This window comes from Pleurodeles waltl, chromosome 4_1 (genome assembly GCF_031143425.1).
Source record: "Pleurodeles waltl isolate 20211129_DDA chromosome 4_1, aPleWal1.hap1.20221129, whole genome shotgun sequence".
NCBI lineage: Eukaryota > Metazoa > Chordata > Amphibia > Caudata > Salamandridae > Pleurodeles > Pleurodeles waltl.
In genome coordinates, this window is record NC_090442.1 from 990,059,393 (window position 1) to 990,073,790 (window position 14,398).

Consider the following 14,398-nt stretch of genomic DNA (forward strand, 5'->3'; position numbering starts at 1 on the left):
ACTGTAATGGCCACCAATTGAAGTGGGTTACAAATAGTAAACTTCGTTTTGAATATTCATCTGGTAGACTGGAATATGATCCAGTCACAGACAGAATTTTATGAATCAACTTATTACTGAATAGGTTGGTTCATACTTTTCTATGCTTGTTGCAACTATTGTTTTGTAAGAGGAATGTAATGCAAGGGACCATTGTTACATAATTGAAAACAAAATGTGCAATTATATTGTATAAAGTAAAGTGATTCTGCATTATCTTGTAAAGTGTTTGTATTTGCTCCACACACAATTCACAAGACATCTATTCAATAGCAGGGAAGTGAAGTCTAAAGAAGCAAATTTAGGATGTCAGTTCATGTTATTGCCATAGGTAATTCTACACGTTAGCAGATATGTACAGTGGGTGCCCACCGGCGCACCGAAGGCAAGTCCTTCTGTGCCCGCCCACACCAGGACCTCACCCAGTGCAAGGAACTCTGGATCTCCCACCACCCACAGATACCTTGCCACAAATCTCACAGCCCTGGATCCCAGATGCTGGATGAAAAACTGTTGCCTCACCTCTCCATGAACAGCAGTAGGACTTTTTTCCTGCCAGAACTGTCTCTTCTCCTGCAACATAGGGCGCTCACACTCACAATGACCACCACTACCACGCCGGTCATGACTGTCTCCTGCTCAATACCAAATCACTCTGTAAGCACACCACTGAGATCGGTGACACCATCACCTCCCTCAGACCTGACTTCATCTTCCTCACCTAGACCTGGCTCAACCCTGCTTCTGCGCTCTACATTGCCTCAGCAACCCCCAGCAGATACAAGTTAGCTCACCGAGATGGCCTCAACAAACACGGACGTGGAATTGTCATCATCCACAAAGAAACTATCCACTGCCCCACAGACAACACTACCCCGATCACGGAATGCCTCAACTTTCAGCTCCTACTGAAGTCCAAAACCACAATCAGAGACACTGTTGCATACACACCACCTGGACCACGCCCCAGTTTCAGCGACACTATACCCAAATTCATCAACCCACTCGCCATTGACTCCAAACTGTACTTCTTCCTCTCAGACATCAATTTTCACCTTGACAACCTTCAGCTCCACCGGAGTTCAAAACCACAATCAGAGACAGTGTCACATACTCACCTTCTGGACCACACCCCAGTTTCAGTGACACTATACCCAGATTCATCACCACACTCGCCATTGACACCAAACTGTACTTCTTCCTCTCAGACCTCAATTTTCACCTTGATGACCTTCAACTCCTCCTGGAGTTCAAAACCACAATCAGAGACACCGTCGCATACACACCCACTGCACCACACCCCAGTTTCAGCAACACTATACCCAAATTCATCACCCCACTCACCATTGACTCCAAACTTTACTTCTTCTTCTCAGACCTCAATTTTCACCTTGACGACCTCAACAACACTAACACCGCAAATCTCTTGTAAAGCATGACCAACATCGGCCTCACCCAACTAACCACCGACTCTGCAAAGTATGCAGGACACATGCTTAATCCCATCTTTATGGCAGTGACAGAGTCCAGTACAACCATGTTACAGAGGTTACCTGGACAGGCCATACCATTATCTACTTTCCCATCACAGGATACCCAGGCACTACCACAAAGCCTCCCAGGACATCACACCAAAGCTGGAAAAAAGTATCAGAGAGCCAGTGGACCACTGCTCTCATCATATCCCACCCTGACACCTCAGCCAATCTAGAACAGGCCATCAAGAATTGCCTCAGCTGGATCACTGATTGCACCAACAGAGTCGCCACTGTCAAATCTACCAAACCCAAGTGGTCCACCAAGCCGGCCAACTGCTACCTCATGAAATTGCAAACCATGAAAAGCAACTGCAAATGACTAGAAAAGAAATGCCACACCAGCAAGGAGCCAACAGACAGAGCCACCACCAAGATATCCTTCAACCAATATCACCTACTCCAAAAAGACAAAAAGAAGCTTCCTAGCCGACCCCATCAAAGCCAGTGCTAACCACAGCAAATAGCTCTTGAACATTGTCACGGAGTTCTCCAACCACCAATGACATTATTACCCCTTCCCAGGAACATAATACCTTGGCAGACTTCATCTATGACAAGATCTCTACCATCTACTAAAACTTTCAACCCCAATCTACTGCCTCCAACACCCTCAGCCACCTTGCACCTGCTGATGCAAACCTAGACCACCTACTTCACGCCTGGGACCAGTTCATGACACAGGATTCCACTACCCTCATGAAATCTGTCCACGCTGAAGCTCCCACCGACCAATACGGCCCTCTCCTTTCAGCACATGTTCAACCTTGGGAGTGAGGTTATCAGCAAGGAACTCACCACCATCATTAATGCATTAATCACCTTGGCCAACTTCCGCAAAGACTACAAACATGCAGAGGTCATCTTCCCCTCACTGTTCAATACCTACATGACCCCTTGTCCAACATCATCAGAACCCATGGACTAAACATCATATCCTATACAGACGACACTCAGCTCATCCTCTTGCTATCAGAAGACCCATTCATCTCAAGAACCAACTTCCACAGGAGCATAATGAGCATTGTAGACTGGATGAAGTACAATTGCCTAAAACTCAACACCAACAAAACTGAAGTGCTGATGTTTGGGAACTGCACCTCCTGTGGAAGAAAACATGGTGGCCTTCCAAATTAGGACCTTCTCTGATGCCGACAGACCATGTCCAAAACCTTGTCATTATCCTAGACAACAAGTTTACCATGAAGAATCAGATCAACGCACTTTCCTCTGCCTGCTTCCTCCCTCTTTGCATGCTCTGTAAGCTCTTCAAATGGCTCTGTGTCAACACCAGATGAACTGTCTCTCAAGCCCTCATCACCATCCAGCTGGACTACGAAAATGCACTATTATTAGGGATGTCCACGCACCTTCTGAAGAGACTGCAGACCATACAGAACTCAGTGACAAGACTCATCCTCAACCTCACTCCCCACCTCACGAAACTCTGCAGGCTCCCCATTAAGAAGAGATGGCAATTCAAGATTCTGATCTACACCTACAAAGCCCTAAACAACCCTGGACCAGCTTAGATCAACCACTGCGTGAACTTACAACAGCCCTTCAGGCTCCTGTGCTCCACCTTCCTCACCCACGCACACACACCTACATATGTAGATACAACAGCAGATGACGCTTCTTCTCCCACCTCAATACAAAGTTCTGGAACAACCTCCCCCTGTGCCTCAGGACCTCAACCTCTCTTCAGGAATTCAGAGAAAGACTCAAGACCTGGCTGTTCAACTGAACCCCCCGGAAGCAGTATCGCTCTCAGCACCTAGATACTTTCACAGGTGATTAGCTACGTTTTACAAAGCCTGATTGATTGATGATGGATCGATTGATTGATTGATATACATTTTGGGTTAATTTCACCACTGGGTGCAATCATGTTCCATATACGTCTTTGTTTTTAAATACATACCTGAAGTTCATATGACAGATCAGGACCTCATTACAAGTTCGGGGTTACATTTTGTTCCCTCTGAAAGAAAGATTTTGCACAGGAATCAAAATTGTTACACTATCACATTGTCATAGTTTGCCAACAGTTCAAACGTGCCAAATTGTATTGTTGGAAATTTCTGCTAAAGGAGAAAATATGCTGAATTAAATGTGTTAAAACCAATTCATCATTCTAAGTCTCATTTTCCTATTGAAATCTAACAGTATGAGTTATTTATCATGCATGGCAAATATATCACCCTACATGTGGTAAATACCCTATAACACTGATCAGAACTTGGAATAAGGATTGCAACCTCCCATTAAGTGGAGGGTTATTTTATAAATCCATAACATTTTCTTTTTAGATATGTAACTGGTTGAACAATTATGTCAAATATGTTTGTCCTGTAACATTTTATTTCTGTTTTTTATAATAATTTTCACCCACTGACTCAATGACGCAAATATATTTTTCTATATGTGTTTTCATAACAGAAATAAAGTTGATTTCTTATATTCCTTTGCAGAACAGTAAAGAGTCAAAAAACTAGCACATTCAAAATGTTTTGAAAAATAGTTAGAAGTGCATTTGAAATATTAAAACACTCAGCTTTTGATAATGTTTCTGTCATTTTGTATTTCGATTGCCACCCCCACCTCCACCCACTAAAACCACAATACACACTACACTCTGTAAATCAACTACTGGAAGTTTGTATTATAATGAATTCTAACGATTTCCCTTTATGCATGTTTTTAATGTGCATTGTTTTCTGTTGTTTTCATAATATCAAGATAAAGCATTTTACCACTACAGACACACTGCTTCAGGGCTTGTAAATGCAAAAATGTTTTTTCTAATGTACCAATCCAATCTTTGGAATCCATAAACATTTACAGATTACAACCTACCCATCTTCATTATTTGAAAGGGTCAAGTTGTGGGTATCCCTTAAAACAATTAAATTGATATGTAATTTATCAATATTTTGCCATTGTATTACAGTCACAAAAGACTTACTCCTGACTTTGGATGATACGACAATTGAAAAAAATGAAGGAATCACAGTGGAACTGATTTCCCTTTGTGAATATAAACCAAAAAGATTACTGAAGAGTAGGCAATAGTCCCCTTTTTAGAAAAAAACACACAAGTTTTTTCAAAAGCTGCATTTTAGCTTTGAGGGAAAGTGGGCCGCATACAATAAAAAAAAAACACTTGTTCACCAATTGCAGCGAGTCAGAATTAGCAAACTTCCTCTATATGATCCATTTAAGATCAGAATTTTATGTTCAGATCTCTTACTAAATTTAGTGCATGCTGTCCATTGTTGCATAATTATGCAAATACATTGCAGAAAGTCAATACAAGGACATGGGCCTGATTTAAAGTTTGGAATAGGGGGTTACTCAATCACAAATGTGACGGGTATCCGGTCTGCTGTATTACAATCCCTTTATAGCCTTTGGGTTGGGTCCAAACTGGAATGGCATGGGCAGAAAAAAAACGATGGATTTAGGCCCAGATCTCTGTACTGGGGGTGAATGGTTGACATTGTTCAGCATTCCGTCCATCACTTGTTCTTTTTGCATTTGTCGCCCTAAGTGGGAAGGGTATGCCCAGACGTGGGTCCCATGCTTCCCATGCCACTGGATTCAAGCTAGCCTGGCTGATGAGGGGTGAAACCCTGAGACCGGTCCCAGGATGCTTGTTTCCAGTCCAGGGAAGACCTGGCCTGGCAGTTCGGGCTGGACTGTTCCCATGGGGAACAGGGTCAAGACTGATTTGCGTATGACTGGGTCCAAACTGGAATGGCATGGGCAGCAAAAAAACTATGGATTTAGGCCCAGATCTCTGTACTGGGGGTGAATGTTTGACATTGTTCAGCATTCCGTCCATCACTTGGTCTTTTTGCAACAGTTACAAATGATTCCACATATGCATGATTTTGTGCTATTTTCACCCCTCCATGTAGTCATGTTCCAGATACTTAATTGTTTTTAAAAACATACTTGAAGTGCATCTGATGATTAGGCACTCATTAGATGTTCAGGGTTAAATTATGTTCCCTGTGGAAACAGGAGTTTTCAAAGGAAGCAGAATTACAACAGTATTAAACCCTCATATTTTTTCCACTGATATATTCCAGCAGGTCAAACATGCAACACTTAAATGGGATAAAGGGCCACTAAAGGACAAAATGTGTGTAATTCAGTAAGTTAAAAAACAATTATGCTTTCTATGTCAGTTCCATGTTGGAATGGTAATGTCATCGCCTAGGAGAAGGGCATTTACTGCCTGTTTTAAATACCACAGAATCCTGAGTCCAAATTTTTATAAGGTTTGTTGCCTTAATGTGGATGGTTAATTTAGACATGCATAATAGTTGCATTTTAGCAATGTAACTGACTGTGATATATTCCTATATTTGGTTGCCTTATCACATTTTATTTCTGTTTTATATGATGATTTTGATTTGGTGTTAAAATGACTTGATTAAAAAAAACATTCACTACAAAAATAAATGAAAATATATTGATTACATTTATTTGCACAATGATAAATATTAAAGTATATATGAATTTGAAATGTATTGCAAATACTTCTAAGTTGCTTTGAAGTATTAAAATTGCAGCTTTTTGACAATATTTCCATCATTGTCTATTTCTATAGCTACCATACCTCCACCCACTGAAACCACAGCAGGAAGTAGGCATTTCAGTGGTTCCCCCATGCCTTTTCTTAAAGTGCATTACTTACTGATTTTCTTTTCATGATATGAAAATATGCACACACATGTACAAAGCACTTTTACAGCTCCAAGCACTCCAAGTCAGAGTTTGGAAATGCAAAAATGCTTTTGCTAATGTACCAGTCCAAAATTGGAAGTCAGTAATCTTTTTCAGACTCCTAAAATCGGATTAAAGCCTCTTTATTTTCAGTATTTTGAAAGGTTAAATATTAGGCATCCTTTGTAACAACCAAATTGCTATGTTGTGGAGTAATATTTTGTGACTGTAACCTAGTCAAAAACATTGTAAATTCCTGACTCCTGAGTTTTGGTTATACCCCGTTCATAAAAAGGATGGAGTCACTTTGGGACTCCTTCCAGTGTAGGAATTAAAAAAAATGTGTTGAAGAGTCTGTAGGAGACTACTGCCTACTCTTCAATAAATTGTATAATAATTAACTTGTTTAGTGCTGCTCTGTGTCCTTTAAGGAAAATGGGCTGTACTGAAAATAGCTTACTTTTATTTTAAGACATTTACAGATATGTAGTTCTGCATTGTAATTATATTGTATAAAGTAAAGTAAATACAAATAACATTTAGCTATTTCTTGATTTTCCAGTGTTTATATTTGGTTTTTGCACAATTAATAAGAACAGCATTCAATACAAGTGATGTCAAGTCTCAAGAAGCAAATTCAGGATGTCAGTCCATGTTATTGTCATAAATTATTCTACCTATATAGAATTTTGGGTTAATTTCACCACTCAGTGAAATTGTGTTCCCCATACTTCATTATTTTTAGATACGTACTTGAAGTATCTCTGATGGATTACACGTTCATGGTTTTATTGTTTTTCCTGCGGAAGTAGAAGGTTACACAGTAACTAAAATGATTATAGTATTACTCGCTGATAGATTCCAGCATGTCAAACTTGTAGAACTTTATTGGGAGAAAGGCCCACTAAAGGGCAAAATGTACAGAATTTATAGCCTCACTACGAGTTTTGGTGGAGGAGATTACTCCATCCCAAATGTGACGAATATCCCGCCTGCCGTATCGCATGTTCCATTATATCCTATCTAACATGTAAAATGACGAACGGGATATCCGTCACGTTTGTGATGGAGTAATCCCCTCCGCTAAACTCCTAATGAGGCCCTTAGTGTGTTAAAAATCAATTCAGCTTTTTATGCGTCATTTTAGTGTTCAAACTAGGAGAAGAACTTTGTTTTTACCACACATGGTAAATTCATCTCCATGGCTGTAACCATATTTACCACATGTGATAAATATCCCACAATCCTAAGTATTGTTGCCTTACGGCAGAGGGGTTATTTTACAAAGGCACAACATTTGCATTTTAGATGTGTAACTGATTGGAATATATTGTTATATATCCCTGCCTTATTACATTATAGCCCTCATTATGATCCTGGCGGGCGGCGGTATTTTGGAGAAGAGTACTGGCAACAGGCTGGTGGTACTCTACCTCAAAATATGACATTGGTGGTTTGGCTTTACCACTCTGTCCGCCAGGGTGATAACAGACTTCAGTCTCCAGACAGGCGGCCACCACTGTCCCACCTGCAGGATTATGACCCCGCCTATCTCCATGGTTTTCGTGGCTTCCTTACTACCACAAAAACCATGGCAGTAGGCACTATCAGTGACAGGGAATCCCTTACCAGTCACTGATAGTGGTCTCTCTAGCCCCCCACCCACCTCCCTAGAGTCTTCCCCCACCCTCCCCATCCCACTCCAGACCCCCCCACAACATTCACACACATTCACGCACCATCATACACATGCATTCACACACTCATACCCACATTCACCCATGCATGCATACACCCATTCACACACACATCCACACACACATACATACAAGCACCCACTAATTCATACAACACACACACTCACAACCATGCATGCACACACACACACATTCCACACGCCACACACCCACATGCATGCACACACAAACATACACCCACAGCCCCCACTCACACACAACACCCCCCCACCCCCTCCCCTGTTGGAGCACCCGACTTACCTTATGTGAGGGGGTCCTCCGGCAGGAGACGGGACGGGGTGCTGCTGCCAGCAGCAGCGTCTGCCAACAGAACACTGCCAGGCCGTATCATGTGTCATGATACGGTCTGCAGTGGTCTACTGGTGTGGCGCTGCTGCTGGCAGCAGCACCACCTTACCACCGTACCCCACCATGACGCAGCCAGAATTCCAACATCCTTCTGGCGGAATTCCGGCTGGGGTAATAATATGGCAGATGGTAGGTAGCCGAGGTAACAGTGTTTTGGCAGCCGTTGCCGAGGCGGTAGGCGGTCAATACCACCCATTTTATAATGAGAGCCTATATCTCTGTTGATAATTTTCACTTGGTGATAAAAATAACTTAATTATAGTAAATGTTTAATTGTAAGAATAAATGAAGATGTATTAATTGCATTAATTTATATGCAAAGTTTCAAGAATAGATTCTAAATTCACAAAAAGTACTCATAATTGAATTGAAGTATTAAAACGTGTAGTTTTTTTAATAATATTTCCATTGTTGTCTATTTCTATAGCCACCACACCTCCACCCACTAAAACCACAACCAGAACAACAGTCTATACATCGACAACTAGAAGTATGTATTTCAATGATTTCCCCCATACTTGCTTCTTAATGTGCATTGTCTTCTGATTTTATTTACATGATATAAAAATATGCGCTCATATATACCAAGCACTTCGACGGCTGCAAATACTCCAATTTGGAGTCTGCAAATGAAAAGATTATTTTCTTATTTTACCAATCCAAATTTGCAAGTCAGTAATCTCTTCCAGGCTCTTAAAATGGGTTAACAGCCGCCACCTATTCAGTCTTTTGAAAGGTCAAATGTTGGGCATCCCCTATAAAAAGGAATCTATATGTGACGGATCAATATTTTGCAAGTGAAGTCTGGTCAAAAAACATTGGAAATGCTGACTCCGGTGTTTTGGTGATATCCCATTTGCATATCGGTCAGAGACACTTTGGGACTCCTTCCACTGTGTGAGATTAAAGAAAATGTGCTAAAGAGCGCGTAGGAGACCACTGCCAACTTTCCAACAGGTTTTTTAAACAGTAAACTTTTTTTCTAAGTGCTGCAATGTAGTCGTTAAGGAAAATGGACTGCATTGAAAGAAGTTTACTTTATTTTAAGACAATCATATACATGTTGAGCTGCAGACATTAGAAGACCACCATCACTGTGATTGCCACTAACTGAAGTGAGGTGCAATTTGCAATTTTCATATTTAATACTCATCTGGTAGACTGGAATATGATCTACTCACATTCAGAATTATATAAACTGACTTATTTACTACATAAGTTGCATGATAAGTTTCTCTGCTGGTCGGAACCAGCTTTTTGTGACTGGCATTTAGTACATGCAGCCATTGCTACATAATTGTAAACAAAATATGCAACTACATTGTATAAAGTGAAGTAAAGTAAATACAAATAACTTTGTGCTATTTCTTGATTTTGCAAAATCTTTTGGAGTGTCTGTATTTGCTTTATGCACACTTCATGAGAAAACCATACAATAGCAGTGAATGCAAGTCTCAAGAAACATATTCAGAAGGTTATTTCAATTATTGTTGTAAATGATTCTATACATATACCATTTTGGGTTAATTTCACCACTTGGTATAGTCATGTTCCCAATACTTCATAGTTTTTATCTACGTACTTGAAGTGTATATGATGGATTAGGCACAAATTACAAGTGCAGGGTTATTTTGTCCCCCATGGAAAGAGAATTTTGCATAGAAACTAAAGTTATTATGGTATCACACCGTGATAGTTTTCCACTGATAGATTCCAGCAGGTTAAACCTGTAGAGCAGTATTGGGTGAAAGACCCACCCAAGAGCAAAATGTACAGTATCCAGTGTGTTAAAAACCAATTTAGCTTTTTATGTGTCATTTTAATGTTGAAATTAGGAGAATAACTTTTGTTGTGCCATACGTGGTAAATGCATCTCCATAGGGTAACGATAATAACCACATGTGGTAAATACCCCTCAGTCCTGAGCCCAAATTCCTATATGGGTTGTTGCCTTACAGCAGGGGGTTTATTTTACAAATGCATACCATTTGCATTTTAGCTGTGTAACTGACTGGGGTGTGTTGGCGTATATTCTTGTCTTATTACATTGGTTCTCTTTTGATGATTTTCACTTGGTATTAAAAAAAATAACTTGCTTTTAATACATGTTTTAATTGTAAGAATAGATGAAAATGGATTGATTAGATTCATTTGCACAACACTAAAGATTCAGGAATGTATATAGATTCTAAATGTATGACAAATACTTATAAGTGGAATTGAAGTATTAAAATGTGTAGCTTTTTGATAATACTGCCATCATTGTCTATTTCTATAGCCACCAAACCTCCACCCACTAAAACCACAACTGGAACTATGGTCTCTACAACAACCACTGAAAGTATGTATTTCAATGATTTCCCCCATACTTGCTTCTTAATGTGCATTGCCCACTGATTTTATTTTCATGTTATGAAAATATGTACTCATATGTACAAAGCACTTCGATGGGTGCAAATACTCCATTTCAGAGTCTGCAAATACATTTGGAAGTCAGTGATCTTTTCAAGACTCTTACAGTGGGATTACAATTTTGCCTATTTAGTATTTGGAAAGGTCAAATGTTGGCCATCCCCTATAAAAACTGAATCTATTTGTGATGGATCAATATTTTTCAAGTGATTCTACACATATAGTAGTTTGGGTTACCACTTGCTGTAACCATGCCCCCTATACCTCACTGTTTTTAACTATGTACTTGAAGTGTATTTGATGGATTAGGCACAAAGTACAAGTGCATAGTTATTTTTTCCCCTACAAAAATAGGAATTTGCATAGGAACTACAATTATTATATTATCACATCCTGATAGATTCCAGCAGGTCAAACTAGCATAGCATTATTGGAAGAACTGCCCACTAAAGGGTAAAGTATACAGAATTCAGGCCCTCTTTACAACTTCGGTGGTGTTTTTGCAAGACCGCCGAAGCTGCTGCTGCCAACAGACTGCCTGTGTTGATGGTCCAAAGACCGCCATATTATGAGCTTTGGAGTTCCGCAGATTTACGGGTGGAAATCCGACCCCGCTGGCCTGGCCAACGGAGGAAGAGAGGCGGTTCCACCGACAGCACTGCCAAGGCAACAGGACTATGCTCCATATTATGAAACGTAATATGGCGCAGTGGTGTCCTGTACCGCCGTGTGATATTGGTGGTTGGAGACACCAGGACCTATCCCCTCCCGGACAACCATCTCACTGAAACAGGTAAGTGGACCTATTGAAAGGGGGGTGGTGGGTGTATGTGTTTGGTGTGTGCATGTATGTGTGGCAGAATGGGTGTGCGTGTGTGCGTGCATGTGTGCGTGGATGGTGTATGTGTCCAAATGGAAGCAGAGGGGAGGGAGATGTGTCAGAGTGCGAGTATGTGTGTGTGTGTGTATGCAGAGGGGTGGGGGTATCTGTCTGAGTGCATGTATGTGTGCAAATAGGGGCGTCTGAGTGCATGTATGGTTGCAAACGGGGGTATCTTAGTGTGTGTTTGTGATGCGATTGGGGTGTGTGTCTGCATGCATGCAGATGAGGGTTGTGTGTGCAAGTGTGCAGATGCGGGCGTGTGTGTGCAAGTGTGCGAATGAAGGGGTGGATTTGTGCATGTATGTGGAGGGGGAGTGTGTGAATATATGTGTGCATAGAGAGGTGGGGTGTGCATGAATGTGGAGGGTGTGGGGTGTGAATGATTGCGGAGGGGGTGGATATGTGTGAGTGCGTCTATGTGTATGTCAGTGTGAGAGCGGTGGTGATTGTATGGATATGTGCAGTTGGGTGAGGGAGGTGTTTGCAAGTGTGTGGATGGGTGAGGAGTGCATGGAGGTATGTGGAAGCGTTGGGGTGTGTGCCAGCGACAGGAATGGGGATTCCTATTGCCTGGTGCATTACTGCCAGGCTTTTAATGCCGGGGCGACTGCCTCAAAACGCCTAGTGGTATGCTGCCTGCTAATCAGGACGCGGTCTGAGGCCTGCCGCTGGTCCAGAAGAGCTCACAGCCGGCCGCGTCGGTGCGACAGCGGCATTGTGGCAGTTTGGCTTCAGTCAAACCGACCTACTTGTAATGCAGCGGTCTTTACTGCTGGGTCCGTGGCGGTCTTAAGACAAACACACTCTTAAAGAGGGCCTCAGTGTGTTAAAAACCAATTCAGCTTTTATGTATCATTTTAATGCTGATACCTGGAAAAGGACTTTTTTACCACACAATGTAAATCCATCTCCATAGGGTCACCATAATTACCACATTTGGTAAATACTCCAGAACCCTGAGCCCAAATACTTATAAGGGTTGTTGCCTTACAGCAGGGGTTTATATTACAAATACATAGCATTTGTATTATATCTGTGCAGCTCCTTGTGTTATATTGGTGTATATTCCGATGTCATTATATTGGATCTCTGTTGTTGACTGTCACTTTTTTAATTGTAAGAATAAACAAAAATGTATGAATTACATTCATTTGTACATCACTAAAGATTTAAGAATATATATACATTTCAAATTCATGACAAATTCCTATAATTGGAATTGAAGTATTAAAATGTGTGACTTTTTGATAATACTTCCATCATTGTCTATTTCTATAGCCACCACACCTCTACCCACTAAAATCACAACCAGAATTCTCCCATACTTGCCTCTTAATGTACATTGCCTTCTGATTTTACTGTTGTGATATAAAAATATGCATTCCTGTAGAAAGCACTTAGACGGCTGCAAATACTCCAATTCGGAGTTTGCAAATGCAAAGATGCTTTCCCTAGTTTACAAATCCAAATTTAAAAGTCAGTAATGGTTTCTAAACTCTTAAAATGGGATTACAACCTCCACCTATTCAGTACTTGCAAAAGTCAAATGTGGGGCATCCCCAATAAAAACTGAATGTATATATGATAAATAAATATTTTGCAAGTGTAAACTAGTAAAAAAAACATTCAACTGCTGACTCATGAGTTTTGACGATACCCTATTCGCAAAAAGGATGGAGTCACTTTTGGACTCCTTCCCTGTATGAATGTAAAATAAACTGAGTTGAAGAGTGAGTAGGAGACCACTGCCAACTCTTCAACACATTTTTAGAAAATAATATTTTTTTAACTGCTGCAATGAAGCCTTCAAAGAAAAAGGACTGAACTGAAAAAGCATTTACTTTATTTTAAGACAATCACATACATGTTGTTCTGCAGACATTGGACTGCCACTATCACTGTTATGGCCACCAACAGAAGTGAGGTGTAATTTGCAACCTTCCTATTTAATATTGATCTGGTAGATTGGAATATGATGTACTCACATAAATAAGTTTATAAGCTGACTTATTACAAAATAAGATGCATCATAAATTTCTATGCAGGTTGCAACCTGTTTTTTGTCATCTGTATTTAGTGCATGCACCCATTGTTACATAACTGTAACCAAAATGTGCAACTGTATTGTATAAAGTAAAGTAAATACAAAGAACTTTGTGTTTTTTCTTGATTTTGCTAAATCTTTTGGAGTGTTTGTATTTGTTTTATGCACAATTCACGAGAAAACCATTCAATAGCAGTGAATGCAAATCTCAGGAAGCAAATTCAGAATGTCGGTTCATATTACTGTCATAAGTGATCATACACATATAGCATTTTAGGTTAATTTCACCTCTTGGTGTAATCATGTTCCCTATGCTCCATTGTTTTTCACTACGTAACTGAAGTGTATATGATGGATTAGGCAGTATTCACAAGTGCAGGGTTAATTTTCTTCCCCACAGAAATTAGATTTTGCTCAGGAACTAAAATTATTATAACATCACACCCTGATAGTTTTCCACTGATAGATTCCAACAGGTGAGATTTGCAGATCATTATTGGGAGAAAGGCACTTTAAATGGCACATTCTACAGATTTCAGTGTCTCAAAAACCAATTCAGCTTTTTATGTGTCATTTTTATGGTGAAACTAGGAGAAGGACTTTTTATTATCACACATGGGAAATCCATCTCCATATGATAACA

The 14,398-nt window shown here is 40.4% G+C and overlaps 1 protein-coding gene across 50 annotated transcripts in view; it reads left to right on the forward strand.

Moving 5' to 3' along the window:
- The window catches only part of LOC138288307 (mucin-19), a 1,675,551-nt gene that overhangs the window by 1,012,665 nt on the left and 648,488 nt on the right, over positions 1–14,398 (forward strand). For all 50 annotated transcript variants that reach the window (XM_069229764.1, XM_069229784.1, XM_069229763.1 and 47 more), the window contains 2 exons: positions 8,844–8,906; positions 10,695–10,757. In XM_069229764.1, coding sequence (XP_069085865.1) covers positions 8,844–8,906; positions 10,695–10,757 — 126 coding nt within the window. The remainder of the gene's footprint in view (positions 1–8,843; positions 8,907–10,694; positions 10,758–14,398) is intronic.